General features: G+C 61.3%; 1 protein-coding gene across 7 annotated transcripts in view; it reads left to right on the plus strand.

Moving 5' to 3' along the window:
* Nucleotides 1-18,761, plus strand: part of NOL4L (nucleolar protein 4 like) — a 54,569-nt gene that overhangs the window by 30,303 nt on the left and 5,505 nt on the right. For 2 of the 7 annotated variants that reach the window (XM_057424761.1, XM_057424762.1), the window contains exon 5: nucleotides 9,658-9,799. In XM_057424761.1, the coding sequence (XP_057280744.1) occupies nucleotides 9,658-9,799 (142 nt within the window). Of the gene's footprint in view, nucleotides 1-3,756; nucleotides 3,903-4,098; nucleotides 4,317-6,265; nucleotides 6,444-6,496; nucleotides 6,621-8,542; nucleotides 9,050-9,657; nucleotides 9,800-18,761 lie in introns of those variants that run through there. The other 5 variants (XM_057424767.1, XM_057424766.1, XM_057424765.1 and 2 more) reach the window with 5 other exon arrangements.

Here is an 18,761-nt window from a genome sequence, read left to right on the forward strand (position 1 = left end):
ACCTCAGGGTGGAATCCATGGAGTAGTCTCATGGATCCAGTTAAATTTGTCCCATACTTGCGGCAAGCTTTGCACGGGGAGGTTTCACGTCACATCCCGAGCTCGGGTGCTGACGTGCTGTGGGTTGACTTTGATCAAGTCACACAAGTGGCTGTTCCTTAATTGCCTTCTCCCTTTAAAAAGGGCAGAATACCTTAGAGAGGCTCCTGAGGTCTCGCTCGCTAATAAAGCTCCTCGAGAGCGTGGCTGGAGCTGCGCCGCGAGCGAGCTGGTATTAATGATTTCCGTTATTACAGCCCATGAAGCTGTGGTTCAGCTTCTTAACCTTGACTCCGTGCTCGCTTTTGTTTCCGCTGCTGTTCAGCCTGCGCAGGCAGGCTCACACCTCAGCCAGCCTCACACCCCCCAGCCCCACGTGCTGAGCCCTGGGTGCGCAGAGGGAGCCTGGGTGGCTCCCAGGAGTCCGATTTCCTCACGAAGACGGATTCTGACACGCGTGGTGTGGCTTGGGAATGGCTAAATCGGGGTTAGCAGTGGTTCTGTTGATGTTAACTCGATTCTGGGTTAGGTGTGGAGAGATGAGGTGTGAGGGTTGCCATGGTAGAAGGCCATGCAGACATTCCTGCTGATGCTGCGGGTTCAGGCTGGCAAGGAACCTTAGGGGATGTTTGACCTGTCCCTTCAAACACCTGCACCCCAGAGGAAGGCAAATTCCATCCACAGAAACTTCTTTCCTGCTCCTTCACTTGGCAGTGGTGGGTACTCCCTGTGGAGTATGGAGCTGTATTTCCTCTCCATCTCTTGGGCTTGGCTCCTGGGGGAAAAAGCCCTTTTATTCGTGCCTATGCCAGGTGCTGACAGCAACTACTTATGCAGGAGCGCCCAAGATGAAGTGGGAATAGAGCCCTCAGCCCACCACAAACCTGCTCTGTGATAGTTCCCCAAATCTTCACTCTCCTTCTTGTCCCTGACTCTGCTCTGGTTGGCAGATGAGTTAAAACACGGTGGTGAAAGCTGCTTATCCTCCTCATGCCATGCAACCGGGGCCCTCCTTTGGCACCGTCCCTCTTGCCCCCCTTTCACTACTCACCTTGGCCCTGTGAGATTCACATTTTACTGCTCATTTCCCGGTGGGGTTTGATGGTCATAGAGGACCCGATGCAGGAGCTCCCATTTGTTATTTAACCTACTTTCCAGAGGCACAAGAACATCAAGTGACTTGCACAAGGTCGCCCATGAGTCAGTGACTCCTGTGGCGTGATGGCCAGATCCTGCAGTCCTGCAGTCCCATGCTCTCACCACTAGATCCCCGTGCCCACACTCGGCAACAGCACCACTATTCAATTAAGCTCCTGCAGTGCCTTAAATGTCGTTTATTCCTGCCTTTGACAGCAGCCCTGGTATTCTTGCAGAGCCTTGCCTTAGGAAATGACAGCATATGAGGTCAGGGCAGCGTAAGCAGTGCCCTTGGACGTGTCACTGCCTGGTACAGGCAGGCTGCACAGTGCCAGGGCTGCTCAGCCCGGGCACAGCTCATCCTGGACCTGCTGCTCCGGTGGCATCCGATGGGAGCAGAGTCTGACAGGGAGCCTCAGATTTCTGTATGGGCAGGTCTGTGTCTGAGTGAAGGGGTTGGCAGGGATGAGAAGTGATGAACACGTGAGGAGAGAGGGAAGAAGTGACTTGTATTTGATGTGGTTTATGTATAGTATAACAGTAGTACTGGTTTATTGTGGTGTGGGATTTTTAACGTGACCTCAGAGGGCACTCTCCCCTGTTCCTGACAACGGGATAAATTATTGTTTCCAGTTCTATATATTCCATATATTCTATATTCCATATATTCTATATTCCATATATTCTATATATTCCAGTTCTATATTCAATGACCAGCTATTTCCCCCTCGATATAATTTGAATCTGAAAAGCACCCTCTAGAAGGGAGCTCCATGTCTGGCATTCCCAGTGCTCCCTGGCTGCTCCTGGAGGCTCCCACTGGTGAGCCCCATCTCTGCCTCTGCCACCCTCGTGACCCTGAGCCCAGGCACCAACAATTGGGTTTCTGTGGGGCTTGTGACCCCACTTATGGCAGTGGTGACCTCCTCAAAGGGTCAGGACCCCTCCGGGCACCAGGACCAGATCCTGCCCCGCAGCAACTGCCCAATGCGGTTCCTCCCTTGCATCCCGTGTGGATGCGGCTGCTCAGCACCAAGTTTCCCCGATGTGAAATTTAGGTTAATCCATTTCCAAAGTGGATTAACTTAACTCCCACAAAGGCACTTAGTATAAAATAAGAGTGTCCACATGGTGAGGCAGCACAGGATAGTGGCTGTGCTTCAGGCTCACCCCCCAGCCAGTCCATGTCCCAGCCTTGCTCCCAGGGGGATGCACTCTCCTAAATGGCTTTTTGGTCGATCTAGCTCGAAGCCAAAGGGAGCTCAAAGAGGAAACAAAGCCCAGCAATGGGAAGGGGTTAAAAGCCCGCTCCACCGAGGTCCGCAAGCCTCCTGTTCACCTTAAATGGTCAGGATTTTATTTTAGCTCCAGGGAGGAGCAGCAGCCATTGAGCTGGAAGTGAGCACAGAGCAAGCCCCACGCTGGGGCTTCCTGCGGGAGATCCCGGGGCTCTGCTCTCGCCCTTCAGCCTCTGGCTCCATAGAGCAGCCTGGAGGAGATGGAAACATGGAAACACAATAGTGAGCGATCCCCATGTTCAGCTCTGCCTTCGGATCTTCCCCTCCTCCCTTGCACGCTTTCCCTGGCAGGGAAGTGGTTAATGGGAGTAGATAACATCATAATTGGACACCCGCACTAACAAGCCGTAAACACCAATGTGGCAGTTCCCATCCTCAGCTCTGGCACCAGCTCTGGCACAGGCTCTGCTGCAGGCTCCGCCGCTCAGTCCCTTACACTTGCTTTATTCCCTAAAAATCTCCTTCATAAGCATTGAACAACAAGAGATGAGATGGGAACACCGAGGTACCAGCACCTATTGAGATGCCGGTGCCTATTGAGAAGCTGCTGCACATCAAGATGCTGGTGCCCATGGTGGGATCCCAAACCGGTTGGAGGTCACCGACCCGTTGCCCTCGGGGTCCTGCTCGGGAGCCGGTACCGTCCTGGGGTACACGGAGACCCCACGGCTGCTTGCCCCGAGCTGGGGCATCCCCATCCCTCCCGGGATCCGGGTCACGATGCCCGAGGCGCGGCCACGTTTCCCCACCAGCCGAGCTCCCCCCCCCCGCTCCCACCGTGCACGGGAGAACCGGCTGAGACAAAAGGATTCAGCGGCGTCGGGGCCCGGGCTCCGCGGTACCCACCGAGCCGGGGCCGGGGGCTCCCGCGGGGCTGACACCCGCCGTCCGGTACCGCGCTGCCGAAGCCGGGCGTGCAGCGGGTCCGCGGGTGGGCTGCACCCCCGCGGGCCGTGCGGAGCGGAGGATGCCCGTGCGTGTGGCCGTGCCGCGCGTACCGAGCCGAGCCGCGCCGTTCCGAGCCGCGCCGTGCCTCCGGCCGTGCATTCTCGCGGCTCTCCAGCAGGCGCCCGGCCCTGGACATTGTCTCTTCCTCCCGCAGGAAGGGCCCTCCCCGGCTCTCCACAATGTGCTCTTCCAGGCGCGGCTCCCCGCGCCCCCCGCCCGGTGCGCCCGCCCCCCGCGGCCCCGCTCCCCTTCCCCCGCCTCCTCCGCCCGCGGCCGGGCCCCGCTCGCCCCCCTCCGCCTCTCCCCCCCCCCCCCGGGAGCCGGGAGTGACGCGCTCCGCAGCGCCGGCCCCTCTCCCCGGGCAGCAGCTGGTTGTCAGCCTCTCCGGAGCGCCGCCAGCCCGGGCCCCCTCCCTCCGTCCCTCCGCCCCGCGCTCCCGCCGGGCTGGCGCAGGCCGGCAGGCCCCGCGCCCCGCTCCAGGTACGCGCCCGCCCGCGGGGCTCCGGCACCGGGGCCCCCGGGGCGGAGGATGGCGGAGGGGGGGGGGGGGAGATGCGGGGCGGGGCGGGGATGGGGGGGGGCGGTGCCGGGGCCCGGCCCCAACTCCGGGGGGAGCGGCCGCGCCGCGTCCCCGGGAAGTTGCGGGTCGCCCGGCGGCGGCGGAGGGGAAGGGGAGGGGAAGGGGAGGGGGGGGCGCGTCCTTCCCGGCGCCGCTCCCCCTTCCCCGGAAGAGCACAAAAGCGCAGAAGAAGAAAGTGGGAGGAGGCGGCGGGAGCGCCCCGGCCCCATCAATTCCCGGGCACCGGCCCCGCGCCGCCATCGCCGCCCGCCCGGCCCCGGCCCCGGCCCCGGCCCCGGGCGGGGATTGTGCTGGAAATAGCCGCCTCCCGGGAGGTAAAGCCCTACTTACGTGTCAATCCCCGCCGGTCGCTGAGCCCCGTGCGCCAGCCCCGCTCCGCGCTCCCGGCGGGCAGGGCTCCATCGCGGTGTATTTATTTACCTGCGGGCAGAGGGGCGCGGGGGGCGGGACGGGACCGGCACCGGCACCTCGGTGCTGCCGCCGCCGCCGCTGCTGCGGGGAGACACGCGTGGGAACCGCGTCCCACCGCGGGACCCGCCGGCGGCGGGGGGACCCCCGGGCGCTCAGCCCGCAGAGCTGCCCCGCTCGAACCTCTCCAAAGCGGGGCACCCCCGGTACCCGCTTCCCGGTGCCCCTGGAAGAGCCAAGTGCCCTTTAACACCTGGCGGTCCGTGGGTGTCAGGATACCCCCCGGCCTCGAGCCGGAGAGCAAACACCGGTCCTGCCGGGGCGAGTGCAGGTGCCGGGGGGGCGGGTACGGGGCTCCGCGGACAAGAGGTGGACACGGGCCCGGGGCTCTCGGTGCCCCCGGTCCGGCGGTCCCTGGTTCAGCACCTTCCCGCTGAACAGCAGGAGTGTGGGGCAGCGGCGGGGAGGCACCCCCTGCCCTGCACCCTCTGTTTGGGGCAGTAGGACACCTCGGGGAAGGGGGGCGGGGGGGTGGTGATGGTCTCCCCTTCCTCTTCCATTCGCCGCTCGCCTTTTACATGGACTCTTTTGCCCGTTTTGGGGAACTACCAAATACTCGGGTTGTGCCGCGTCCCGTAGAAATGAGCAGGAATTTCAGTAAATAAGGATGTAAGTGACCTGACAAAGAGCGCGGGGATGTTCCGCTCGGGGTGTGCTCTGCACGCAGGAGCAGCAGCGCCGGCACCGCTCGCCTCAGCCACCAAACACCGTGTGTTTTAAAGGCTCCTCGGGCTCTTTGAAGCAATGACCACCCCGGTATTTGTGGCTGCAGCATCAATCTTTGACCTGGAGTGGTTTATCTTCCATTAGTAAGCCTTTCTCTGCGCTGAACTGGTTAAGTTAGGGTCAAATCTGGTTCAATACCTTCTTGGCATGCTCAGAGGGTTGGCTTTAAACAGTGGCTGAGGCAGAGATGAGGCTGCCTTCCTGTGAGCTCGGCCCCCAGCGCCGCGGGGTGCTCTGCAGGTCTGGGGGTGCCCGTGCCGGGCAGGGCCGGTGGGCACGGGCACGGCAGCGGAGCAGCGCCGGGGCGGGCACGCTCGTGTTGCCTTTTGTTGACTCTAAAAACACGGCAGCTTCTGGTGGGAAGCTGAGCGTGGCTGCGTGCTGGGGGGGTTGCATGCGCCCAGCCGCCGTTCCCGCTCCGTGGATGGAAATCCCATGGGGATAGCAGGCTGCGGCGTGAAAGGACACGTTTTAAAATTAAAGGGCTCAAAGAGAGAAAACAAACGGTCCTGAGGTGCGGAGCCTGGAATCCTGTGAGGCACAGCATGGAAATGACTGGAGAGAGGCTTGCAAGGCAGTGCCTGAGAAACTGAGCCTGCTGTAAAATAAGCAGGTTACCGATAGCCTCGCATCCATCTGCGAGCTGTGGTTCTGGGAGTCACTTCCCCCCTGCCCTGATCCAGCTGCGCTACAGGAGCTTGTTCTCCAGGCAGGAGCCACTGGAGAAGAAACCCTGCCTGGCAATGACAGCCCTGGGGTCAGGAGGTGCTGCTGGTGGTCCTGGATGTGCCAGTGATGCTCTGTGTGCGTGAAGCAGCCGGGGTGGCTGTGGGGAGCCAGGCCTGGCAGCTCTGTAATAGGAAGAATCACCCTTTCCTGGCTCCGAGGGACGTTGAGGCTCAGCAGACGCCTGCCCACGGTGCTCGAAGGCTGGGGAGTGGGAAGTGGGACAGACCCTCGGAGCGTGAGTCCTGCTCGTGCTGCGGCCGGGGAGAACTCACCGGCCCCTGCGGGTGCCTGCGGAGCAGCTGCCAGCGTTGGGCTGCAGATAAGGAGAGGAGCAGGGACGTTGTTTTCCAAACCCTGCGCGGAGCCGGGAGCCCTGCTCCAACGCTTGGGTGTGGCCTGTGAATGCACCAGCAGGATCCGACTTCCCCTCGCAGAAGAGGAGCCGCACGCACGCTGCTGACCCTTGATCGCTCGGTCCCGTGGACGCTGGAAACAAAGCGATGGGACCGTGCTGCGGGGTGAGGAGAGCTCTCCGGAGAGCTGGGGAGGCAGGAAGGAGCCAGGGCGGCAGCGGCAGGGCTGGGGCTTGGGGTTCAGCTCTGGGCTGGCCCATTGGGGCGGCCGCTGTCGCTTCCATCCCTGCCACGAGGGCTGTGGAAGCGGGCAGAAGGCGGCGGGTCCTGAGCCTGGTGCTGGTAATGGATTGCGTTCTGTTTTCTAATGAAAGTTTCATTTGAAGTTTGTTTACAGGAAAGAAGAAATTAGCAGAGAGAATTCTCCTGAGAGCCCAGAGAGGAAAAGAATGAGCTGCCTGACTTGCAAGCCAAAAGAGGGTGGAAGGGTAGATTAGATTTACCGTATTGCTCCGAGTCAGAGCTGTTGCTGCTGTTGAGAAACGCTTCCTTGTTTGGCTGGATGCTGGAGGCACTTTGAGGCTCAGCCTTCAGCCAGGGTGTTGGCATCCAGGGGAAACTCAGAGCTGCCCACCCAGCCAGAGATGTTGATCGCACTCTGGTGTCCCATATTTTGATGCTGGGACATGATGGTGCTCCTGGGCCGTGGCCGGAGAGCTGGTGCTCTGGGTGTCACTGCTGGGGACTCAGCTCCTTGGGATTGTCCTGGCATGACGGGGACGTGAGGAGGTCCAAGTGCTGAGCCTTTGGTCTCCAAGGTGTGTCCTGAGGAGGGAGCTTGCTGGTGGCTTCATGTCCCACTGAGGGATGCAGCCAAGGATGACAGCGCTGTGCTCAAGGTCGGGGCCTTTCTCTTGCTTTAGGGAAGAGGCACAAAGGTGTGAGGAGCTCCTGGAGCACCATGGCACAGGCCGAGCTGTGGGTGCTGCCCCAAGCCTGCAGGCAGATCCTCTCCAGTAGTTCCCACTGCTGGCTCTAGCTCTTCCCTGCTGCTGGAAGGGTTCACCCACTGCCTGCATGGTTGCCCAGCATCCCCTTGGGATGGGCTGTGCTGCGGGAGCTGGGTGCTGCTGGGAGGTTTGTCCTGTTGGCGGGCTGCCTGAGGGTACCAGTGCTGGAAAATGGAAAACGCTGACTGGGAAGCAGGGGTGACAGTGGGGATGTGGGGATGGGGCTGCCCAGCAGGGTCCCGCAGTAGCCACCTCCTCTCTCTGCTGGTGGCTGGCTCTGGGCTGGTGTATGCGTGACAGGCGTGTTTGAGGAGTCATTTATTGCTTCTCAGTTTGTGGTTTGGTAGGCAAAGGGTTTCCAATGGTGAATGTTGTACCTCGAGAGGAGGATGCACCTTTGTGAAGTGTGTGCATGTGAGGTGGCCTTCCTGTCGCCACCACTATTCCTGAGCACATGGAGACCTGCGTGCCTCCCAGGCTCTGCTCTGGGTGCTGAGGCTGTAACTGAGCCCTGCAGACTGTGCCTGAGCCAGGCGCTTCCTGAAAACATCACAGGTTGCTCCAGAGCTCCTCCTCCTCCTCCTCGGACAGGTGAGAGCCTGTGGGCAGCAAGGACCTTGGCATTTGCATTTGTCTCTTAAGCTCTGACAGTAATCTTGAGTAAGCCTTGTGAAGAAGGCCAGATATTAGGGTGGCTGCCTCCCTGCAAATGCTTACAATAAGAGACTATTTATAGTGTGCAACGGGGAGACCTTTGCAGCTCTGCTCCTCTCTGTGCAAGATGGAGCTTCTGGAGAGGCAGGACCGCTTCGTGGCTGCGGTGGCACCGGTGCTGTGCTGAGCCCTGGGTGCAGGGCTGGGTGTGGGTGTCCCCATTGCCCCGGTGGGCACCCATGGGGCGGCTGAGCCCGCCCGTCCCTCCATCCGCTGCTGCGTGCGGGGCTTCCCAAGCTGTAAATTCCAGGAAGCTCCCCGGGAGGCACACGGAGGGAGCGGGCTGGGGGCGGGTGCGAGCCGGGAGCCTGCAGATGTCTTGAGGGACCGGGAGCGGGAGGCGAAGCGCAAACCTGGCTTTTAAACACGTTTGTTGGCTCCCAACGAGAGCTGGCAGGCAGCGGCGGGCGGCCGGGGCACTGTGTGTGAGGCACAGGCAAAGGCTGGGGGGACACTTGCCAGTTGCCTCTGCCACGGAAAGAGCGGAGGTTGGATTTTATCTCAGGACCAGGGGGAGGGAAGAGGAATTAGAAGAGCGGAGACTGTGCAAGGCTTTGAAATGCTTCAATCAAAGGGAAGCGCAGTTGAAAGCGGTTCTGGAAACGTTTTTGGTGCTCCCCTGCACCCCAGGGCTTGGGATGCGGTCACTGCTGTGGGAGGGGAGCGGGGAGAGGCAGGCGGATAAAGGGATCAGCAGCAGGACCGTGTTCGTTCGGGAACACGTCTCTGCTTCCTCCTGAGCTGCGTGTTGGGAGCTCAGGCCGGGGAGGTCCTACGGCCCCTCCTCTCATTCAGGAGCTCAGTGCTGCCTTTCGTGATGGTTTTGAAATCTTGTGGCTGACCTTTCCGGCACTGGAAGCAATCCAAGGGCTGTGTCTCGAAGTACTGTAAAGGTTAGCGAGGAGGGAGAGAGGGAGAGAGAAAATGTCCTTTCAGCTGCAGGAGTGGGAGAGAGGAATGTCATCTATGCTGCCGGGGAGCAGGCGCCGGTCCAGGCTGGGTGTCCTTGCCTCACCAGGGACCTCACTCCCCCAGCTGCTTCCCAAGGTGTGTGTTGTCATTGTGGCGATAGCCCTTTGGAGAGGGCCGGAGGAGCAGTCTCTCGGCGCTGGGGCTGTCTCTGCTCTGCAGCATTGGGCAGTGCAGGTCTATGGGGATGGGTGCTGCTCCCTGGGCCTGCCCCATCGGCCGCTCCCTGCCGGTGCCAATCCTCTGGGAATTCCCGTTGCAGCCGCTGATTTGATCTCAGAAAAGTCCGAGGTGTTTTATGGAGCCGTTTCAATGGAGTTGTCCCCATCCTCCGTTCCCACACGCCGCTGCCTCACCAGCACCAAGCTGGGCGGAGGGAGATTAAAGGGTAAACTCCAGGGCTCAGCCATCCGCTCCTACAGGATGCGAGCTCTTTCTAATTGTCCTCAATTAGAGACAGTGCCATTGCTCAGGCACGTCTTCAGGCAGGAAGCAGAGCCCGTCCCAGCCACCTCGGGGAAGGGCTGTGTGGCCATGGGGAGCGCCGAGGGGCCAGCAAGTGATCCTGGGGGCAGGAGCTGCCCGACAGATTGGTGTTAGGAAGGAGCTGGGTGAGGAGATGTTAAAGGCAGAGAAGGGAGGATGAAATCAGCTCGGTTTGTTAACCCTTTCCTGCTTGCCTCCAGGATGAGACATCGGTGAGCAGCGAGGACTTTGATATGAACGACTCCACATGGATCTCAGCTGACCAGCACCTGAACTCCAGCCTGAGCCCCAGCCAGGACGAGAGCATGCGCAGCCCACAGAACCTGCCCGGCCATGAGGACGGTGAGTGCCGGATGCTTTGTGGCCTATTAAACATTAACCAGTCCTTTCTGATCAGGTGTCCCACCTGCAGGATGGATTTCATATCCCTGCAGGCTTCGAAGCAGCGCCGACTCCCAGTCCTTCCCATTTAGCCCCTGGGTTCCTGCTTCAGCCAGGATCCTCTCCAGCTCTGAGCTGATGATCCTGGTGCAGAGAGCCGCATCCCAGCTTCTCCAGAAAGGTCACCAAATCCCCTAGGGCATCAGGTTGTAGTTCCCTGGGTGTGATGAGGAGAGCCCTGTTGGTCCTGGGCTGTGGGTGCTGACCTGCAGCAGGGAAGATGCCAAGGCTGCACAGTGCAGGTCACAGCTTTGTGCTTGGAAAGCTGCTCCTTAGACAATGTCTTGGATCCCCCAGGCAAGAAATGTGTGATCTGCAATAGGCAACAGCGATGGGAGCGCGGGGTGGATGTGGGTGTCTCCTCTCTCAGGGCAGGCGGTTGGAAGGGGAGAAGGGGGCACACGTGGGCTGGGTGGGAGGCAGTGTCTGGTGACGAGAGGTGCTGTGTTGCTCCTGGGAAACGTGCTAGTTGAAAGTAAAAGAGCGAGTAAATAAATGGTAGAAGGACGAGCTGGGGTCAGGGTTCACCTCTGTGATGCTTGGAAGGATTCGGTGCTTGGGCTGTTACCGGCTCCTGCTCAAGAGGTTGAATCCCTCATTGTCCCCAGCCTGGTGCTGCTGAGAGAATGGGAAGGGAGCGGAGGAGCTGAGGGACAACCGGGGCTGGGTCAGTGCTGCTTTAAGAACGGGGACTGGAAAACCACCCCAGGGGACATAAAGGGCTTTTGTGCTCCCAGGTCTCCCTGGGGTGGCTTTTGGCTGCCTGTGGCCAGCAGCAGGACAGCAGGGACAGCAGGGACACTGCTCTGCTCAGCCCGGTGCCTCGTGGCCCTTCAGCCTGTGGCAGAGCTGCAGTTTGGAGAAGCTGCTGGTTTTAGCAGCAGCCCCGGAGCCAGGCAGCCTCGGGGGGATGTGAAACCTGCCTGCGCTGCACCCAGGGGCACTTCTGCTTGTGAGGGCCCCGCCGTGGGGCCGTGCCCGGGGCAGGAGGAAGGGGGCTCTGGTGGGAGCCCAGCCGCTCACATCGGCAGCGTTTGGCTCTTGGGGACCAGGCTGCAGCCCCTGCCCCGAGCGAGAGCCGCCTCATCTCATACCCACGGCCGGGCTGGGTCTCGATGTCCCCCTGAACTTCACCGTTCTCCCATTGGGACGCTTCGGGCTTGTGGCTTATCCCTGACCACCGAATTCCCAAGTCTCATGTACCATCTACAGTGACACAGTTTTCATCCCGCTGCTGAGCACGGTTATTCGACAGGACAGGAATTTAATAAGGGACTTGCGTATTTAGGCAAATGAAGATGTTGTCTCAATCCCCTCTCTCTGCCCTCTTAGGAAATGCTTCCAATTTCTCCTGCCCTGCGGTTTCTCTTCAGAAGCAGGTGTCCTCTTCAGGGCCCTTCTCGGCTCCTTTAATTTCTTCTGTAAGGTTCAGTGGTGAGCAACAGAGCACGAATAGTCCCTTGCTTTGTGTGAGGAGTGTCAGTGTTCCAGGCTGTCCCCAGGGGCGGCAGCAGCATAACTGGGTGGGCTTTGGCAGACCAGAAGTGATGGAGTTGAAGAGCAAGCAAGGCAAGTCCAGGTCACTGACAAGGTCCATCAAGAAGAAACCAGGCACTGGGATTTCCATCAGGCTCCCCTACTTCAGGAGGGACTGAAGAGAGGTTCTGTCACTGTGGTGAATGTCCATGTCCCGTACTGGAGCTTGGAGACACAGGCAAGGGCTGCTGGGGTGAGAGGCCTCGTGCCAGTCCCGCTGCCAAAGGCTCCCACCCAGGACTGAAGCACACGAGGCTGAGAAGGGAAGAGCAGTGGAGCAGCCCAGGAGGGCAGCGGGCGGGGAGAGGAGAGGAGAGGAGAGGAGAGGAGAGGAGAGGAGAGGAGAGGAGAGGAGAGGAGAGGAGAGGAGAGGAGAGGAGAGAGGAGAGGAGCACCTTGCAGGAGGAAGGCACGTTACTGGCACGGGAAGGGAATGCGCATGAAGCCAAGTGTCGAGCGCTCTTCGGTTTCCTTTTCTCTCAGCCCATAAAAGCTCTATTTTCTGGAAGCAGACATGTTTTACTGGGTTCACCCTGCCTTAAAGGCCACGCACGTGCCAGACTTTCCCGAGGAAATCCTCTAAAGCAGCCTGTGGAGCCCAACTGGCCAAGGTGCCCTGCGCAGAGTGCTCCATGTGCTCCCTGCCAGAACAGGACGTGTCCACATCTCCTGCTCTTGGCTGCCCACCGTGCCCCCAGCAGCCCCACAGAGCCCCAGCCTCCTGCCACTGGCCGTGGCAGCAAGCCCTGAGCCTCTCCTGCAGCCAGGCTCAGCTCCAGGCAGCCCAGCACTGTGGATCACCTCCTTTGGATCAGGACTTGGTACTCTCCAACCTCTGGAAATCCTCTTGAGTTACTAAATTGCTGCTGCCTGACGGGTGGGACGCTTGGAGTGTGTCTGCAGTGTAAGACACAGTATAAAGTATAAAGTTTTAATGAAGAGCTGCCCTGTAGGGGAGCAGGATCGTCTGACAGGCTTGTTAAAAAGGTCTCGTTTAAAGTACCGAGGCACCAGCTCCAGGTCTTTCAGAGGAGGAGCCAGTGCTCTCCTATGGCATGTGAGCAGAGTGGTATGAAATACGGAGAGGCAGGAGAGCAGGGAACCATCACCTCACGCTTTGATACACAGGTACCTGCTGAATCTTCAGAGCTGAAAAGCAGCTGGAATGGAAGCCAATACTTTAATACCTTGTTCTGTCCCCTTGTTCATAAGCTTTGGCCCGGGATAGCCACGCTGCAGCCAGCATCAGCCCTTGGAACAGCAGGGAGAGCAGATTAGACCTAATGGCTTCAGTGGTTAAGGGACAGAGATGGCACCACCGCAGAGCACCGGCAGCAGAGCCGGGCTCCCGCTGGGATGACGGGTGCATGGTGGGATGCAGGACACCCCGGCCAGCTCTGAGCACACGCTCGCTCCTTCCATTTCCCTTTGTTACTCGTCCTGTGGCCCAGCACGGAAAACGCGAAGCTCCTGCAACATCCCGTCCCCGTCGGATGTTGCTCACAGCGCCCAGGCCCGCAGGAAGCCGGCGGCTACCCAAAGCGACAGCAAGATCAACACGAGCCCTTTGCTGCTCAAGTGGAGCTATTGTGCAGGACATCCTGGAGGGCCACGTCTGCAGGAGCCAGCACGCAGTCCGAGCAGATGAACACTGAGTGCTGCTCCATCTCGCTCTCCCCTGTGCCTGTCACTGTCCCTGGAGGTTTCCTGTGCCTGCTCCCAGCTGAGCGTTGGTCCTGCTGATGGGATACAACTTGCCTCATCCCTGGCCATGCCTCCAGCTCCATCACCCAGGAGCGGTGCTCAGCCCATGGACAGGGATTGCTGCTCTCAGCCCGTTCTGTCCCATCCTCCTGAAGAACTGGGGGTGTAATATCTGCTTTCCCTGCATGGGGGGCGTGGGATTGCTGTATGGCACCATGCTGGGACAGGTCCCTTCCAGCCGAGTCCCTGCGTGCAGCCCTCACTTGAGCGGCAGCGTCCTGCTGAGCCCTTCTGCCTGGAGCAGCAGTGGCTAATCCAGACCTTGGAGAAAGGACTTTCTTAACCTACTTAACCGTGCAGGCACACGCTCCTCGGGGGCATCGCTTGGGGCGGCTGCTTGGGAAGGCTCTGACTGTTGGGGATGTCCCTCAGGAGCCCTCCAAGGAGGGGCCTCAAGGACACACAGGCAGGCGTTCTCAGGAAGCAGGTAGAACACATCAGCCCCTGCCCTGGGGACACAGGGACAGCACGGAGCCATCCCCAGCACAGTGCCCTCTCTCTGGCATGGCTCGTGTCCTGCAGCTCTGGGTCACAGCCCCATTACTTGGTGAGATGCTCATGACGTGCTGCACATCCCCTGCTTTACCCAGGCTGCAGAATCCTCGCTGCTCCACAGAGCTTCAGGGCTTCCGACACCACCACTGGATTTCCCTGTCCCAGACGCCCAGCTCAGAGCCCAGACAAGTCACGGGCCAGCATCCAGGCCTTACAAGAGCTACGTGTGACCTTATCTTGTTTTGCTTAGCTCTGTATTTCTCCTCTCTGCGGGTGCCCCCCCACTGAGCTGTCCCCACACAAGTCAGCAGGCGTGGCCTTGCCTTGCCTGTGCACTCGGGGCCGGTGGCTCCATTCCCTGCCGCCTCTTCAGGGGCACATCTGCTCCTCCCGAGCAAAGGCCTTGGGCAGTGATAAACACCCTCCTCTTGGCGCCGGTGGAGGAGCTGCAGGGTGCGAGGTGCAGCACGGGCGCTGCAGGGATGTGGTGTCTGTCGCACTGAACGGGGCTTGGGCTCCCCCTTGGCTCGTGTTTTGAGGGGAGCTCTTCCTTAGTCTGGAGCAGAGAGGATCACCGGGCAGCCGGTGCCTGTGCCCCCGCTTTCCTCCCTAGATCAAGCACCCCCATCTGAAGCAGAGAGCAGGGTGAGCCCCACAGCGTGTTCCTTGCCTGGGAGGGCTGCAGAGCCCGGTGGCTTGGGGGCAGAGCCGCTCTGCCCTGCCCCAAGGAGGGGTGGGCAGCAGGGTCTCCCTGGTGGCAGGTCCGTGCTGCAGGCACCAGCTCCGTGTGCATCCTGCCCAAAGCCACCAAACCCGTTTGCTTGGCGTGGGGAGAGGCAGTGCCCGGGCAGCGGCGGGTCCCCTCCCTGCGGCAGGATCCGGGTGGCTGCCGGCGGCGGTGGCACAAGGAGGGGCTTGCTCTGCACCTTGTCCTTCCTCACCGAGGTCCTGGCTCGAGCACCCCTGGCGCAGCGAGGTGCCCAGGGCAGCGGTGGCAGGAGGGACGGGGCCAGGAGGACAGGGGACAGCCAAGTGACCGCACGTTTGTGGCAGGGCTGTTTCTGCAGCGGGGGCTGATGAGCTCCGGTGCAGGGGAAGGTGCCCATTGCGGGGCTGTGGTGAGGTCCCGGGGCCGGCGGGAGCTGCTGCTGCTCCCTCGGGCTGGGCAGCGGCGCTGGGGGGAGACGGCGCCGGGGGGCACCGTTGATGGCGAGGAGGGGGGGCGGCCGCACAGCGCTGCCTTGTCCGGCCGAGCACACACATTGTGTCCTGCGGGCCAGATGTCTGCCTGCTCCCTGCGCTGGGCGAAGGCAGGGAGCCGGGGAGGGAGCGCGGAGGGTGGGCGCTGTGTCTGGGACGTAACGAGGTTTGCACTAACGAAGGAAGACAGGAAATAGAGCGTCTTAACTGGACACTGCCCAGCCCCACCGCCCCGCGGCCCCCGGCAGCACTGCTGCTGCTTTCGGACTGCATCTGGGATGCCACGGGCTGCAGGGAACGGGCTCCATGCTCCGGCCCTGTGAGCGGTGCCCAGCCACAGTGGCCAGCACCGCCAGGGCCTTTCCTGCTCACTGCCCGGCTGTGGGTGCAGGAGCCCCGGGGTGCTGCTCACTCACAGTGAACGCAGCGCTGCCGCCCAGCCGTGCCCCCCGCGGGGCCCCCATTCCCACTCGGTCTCTCCAATTTGTATTAAGAGTCCCTTCCTCGCAGGCTTTCCTCCTCCCCTGCTTCCCCTTTCTCGTCTCTTTTGTGAGTGAATAATTTATGGCACTTTTCATCTTCCTGGCTGTGGTTGCAGGCGGGCGGTGGTGGGATGCTCCAGCCCGTGCCGGTGCCACCGTGGGGTGGAAACAAAGCAGGATCCTCCTGGTTGTGATGGGGATTCTCAGGTGGGAGCAGCAGCCTCTGCCATCACCCCGCCGGCCATGGGCAGGCCAAGTGTCTCCGTGGTGGTCCATGAGACCAAGGGACACCGGTGGGACCCGGTGGTGGCTGCAGCACCCAAGGATGCGCAGGCAATGGCCAAGAGGTGCCGTGGCGGTGCTGGGCAGGGGGTCCCACCGTGGCAGGGCGCGGGCAGGACCGGGCAGCCCCCGGCCCACCGCGTGGTGCGGGGCTGCGGCGAGGCTCCCGTGGGCCGCGGGCTCTTACACAAGCTCATTGTTTGTGAGTCAAAAGAGGTTTTGTGTCCGCTCTGGAGATGTGACAGGAGCAGGAACAATTTGCCCCATTCATCTTGGACCCTGCCTTTGGAGAGCCGGGCCGTGGCCTTCGCCCGTTAAACCCAACCACTTCCCCGCCGTGAAAACCACCCGGGGAGCAGGTGTTGGGAATGGCCCCTTCCCCTCCTGATCCCCTCGGATCCAGCACCACTGAAATCGAGGATAATCCCGCGGCCTCTTCCAAATGAAAACGCTGAGCCCTGATTAATTCATTTAATAAGTGACTGATCCCCTCCTCCCCGGTGCCGCCGACCAAGAAGCCATTTTGCTTCTTGCTCTTGGGGCCGGGCACCGCCGGGGATGCCGAGGGGATGCTGAGGAGATGCTGAGGCCGATGCAGATGTGGTGTCCCTGTGGCCTCCTCCCGGCCTTGCTTCTCACCCAGCCATGGCCTTGGAGGGCAGCACTCGGGGCCTCGGAACCAGGCAGCCTCCATTGGGCTCTGCAGCCTCACCAGCATCCCCCACGCGGTGCCAGGGACTCCTCTGCCTCCAGCCGATGGAGGGGATTAGAAAGAAGGATGAAATACTCCGTTTTCCCAGGCAAAGATCAAACCGGTTGGGAAGTGACATTGTTTTTACAGTTCCATCTGCTTCAATTAGGGCATGGGGGTGGAGCAGGGGGGCTCCCAATTATCCTCATTAGAGGGGCTCCTCGTGCAGCCAAGCTCCAGCCGCGAGCAGGGAGCTCACCGGGCTCGTGCTGGTTGCTAATGAACACAGCGATGGCTGCACAGCCTGGCCTTGCTCCCCGCTGCTCCAGAGCCCTGCTCCGGACGTGGGGTTTGGGACTCGGGAGCTGGGTGGGTTTTACTGCAATGGGATCCTCTGGGAACGTGGCCAATGCTGCCATCAGCAGAGCGGGAGCCTAAACCTGGCACCCAAAGCAGGAGGGCTCCTGCTCCCTCTCCCCAGGTCCTGCTTTGCTGAGGGGTGCCCCAGCCTCTGCTCAGGGCTGGTGGGGGCTGGATACCCCAGTGAAGCTGCCTGGGGAGCAGCAGCAGCGCTGGCATCATCCCATCAGCACCACCCAGAGCACACCGGTGCTCTCAGATTGCTGAGGCCATTTCCGTTCAGACCCAGTGTGGATTTGTGGTCATTTCCCTGCTCACACAGGACTGAATTGATCCACTGCTTTGTGTGCTGTAAAACTGTAGAAACAAGACAATTACCTGTAGCAAGTGGGTTTGCAGACCTCGTGGTTTATTCATCCTTGGGTTGAACTGAGCTGTTCTTTTAGTAGATGCTGGTCCCTTGCTTTAGATTCCTATTTCATTTTCTTATTCCACCTGGACAGATAGAGACATCTTCTTTGTTATCTGTATCTTTTGGCTGTAGCAAACCCAGTATCAGTAAATGCAGCAAGGTCAGGTAGAAACCTGATTTGTGTTTTGTGCAACACAGAAGAAAAGCTGAGATCTTGAGAAGTCAGGGGTCCAGATCTCATCCCCAGCATCCTGCTGGTGTGGGACTGGCACTGCAATGGGGATGGGAGCTGCAGGGACTGGGGCAGAGCTTGGGGCTGTGGGTGGATGGGCAAGAGCACAGAGGGGATGCTCAGAGGAGGTTGAGGATGCTCAGAGCAATGCAGGGATGCCCAGGGCAGGTTGAGGATGTTCAGGGCACCCTCAGTCTTCTCTTAGGTAACGCCTCTCTTGGTGCCCTTGCCTGGCAGGGCTTTGGTGGTGTGGGGGAGGCCGTGCCGGGGGCTGCCTGCACCCCAAAGAGCAGGCAGGAGGTCGCTGCCGTCGGCTTGCAGGACGGGCGCTGATTGGCGCTGTGCTGTTGCTGTGCCCGGGCTGATGGCAGGGCCTGGCGTGCGGCTCGTGCCTCCCTGCATGGGAATAATTCTCCTTAATCCTTGCGGGAGGCATCGCTGGATGCGGCTGGAGCCTCCCTCGGGGAGCCCCGTCTCCCCTGGCGCAGAGCAGGGGGAGGGACAGGACCGCGGCCATCCTGTGCACTCGGTGCCCCTGGCCACCTGCATGGGGACCCGGCTGAGCCAGCACCGCGCCTGCGCCCGTGCTGAGGGCACCGGGTGCCAGTGGTGGGGCTGGCTCCGTGCCCCAGCAAGGCGCGTGTGGGGCAGAGCCCCCAGGAGCACTCAGTGGGGCAGGGCTGAGCCATCGCATCGTGCTGGAGAGCAGCACCCGCGGTGCTCTGGGGCAGGAGAGCTGTCAACCTAAACCCACAGCTGCGGCTGAGCCGGCAGCAGCCCTGTGCCGTGGTCAGGCTGCAGTGCTATGGCAGGAGACCAGAGCTGGTCGCAGGGGCTTGCCTGGGGAGTGCCCCATGTAGTGCTGGCTGCTGAGCCCCCAGGAGCCCCATGCTGGGGAGGTGATGGCTGCCGCTGGCCCAAGCACCCATAGGCACCACCGCAGGGGCTGGGTGAGCTCCGGTCAGCGCTCAGACAAGTGACTGGAGCAGTGCAAGGGAAAGGAGGGGCACGGAGCCCTGCACAGTGGGGACCTCCTCATTTAGAGGCTCTCGGGGTGAGGAGCAGCCTGGCCATGAGGCCGGGCAGCGAGCGCTGGCAGCGGGGCCGGGGAGCCCGGGGATCGGCTCCCGAGGGTCCTCACGTGCGCTTGTTCGAGGGGAGCCGAAGTCCGGGGCGGCCGCAGGGTTCCCGGGAGCGCGCCCGGGGCCGCTCGGTGCCGTTTGTGCTGCGTGGCGCGGGAGGCGGCGGCAGCCGGGCCCCGGTGCCCGTGCGCGGGGGCTGCCCCACGGCCCGGCCCCATTGTGCTGCGGCGCGGGCCGGGCGCGGAGCCGCCATCTGCTCCTCGCTGCCGGCGGCTCCTTTGTTCGGCGCAGGAAGCGGCTCCCCACGTGCTCGCTCGCCCTTTCCCT

The sequence above is a fragment of the Pezoporus wallicus genome, unplaced genomic scaffold (genome assembly GCF_028554395.1).
Source record: "Pezoporus wallicus isolate ANWC-B61680 ecotype Strahan unplaced genomic scaffold, APGP_CSIRO_Pwel_v1 contig_13737, whole genome shotgun sequence".
NCBI classification, from domain to species: domain Eukaryota; kingdom Metazoa; phylum Chordata; class Aves; order Psittaciformes; family Psittacidae; genus Pezoporus; species Pezoporus wallicus.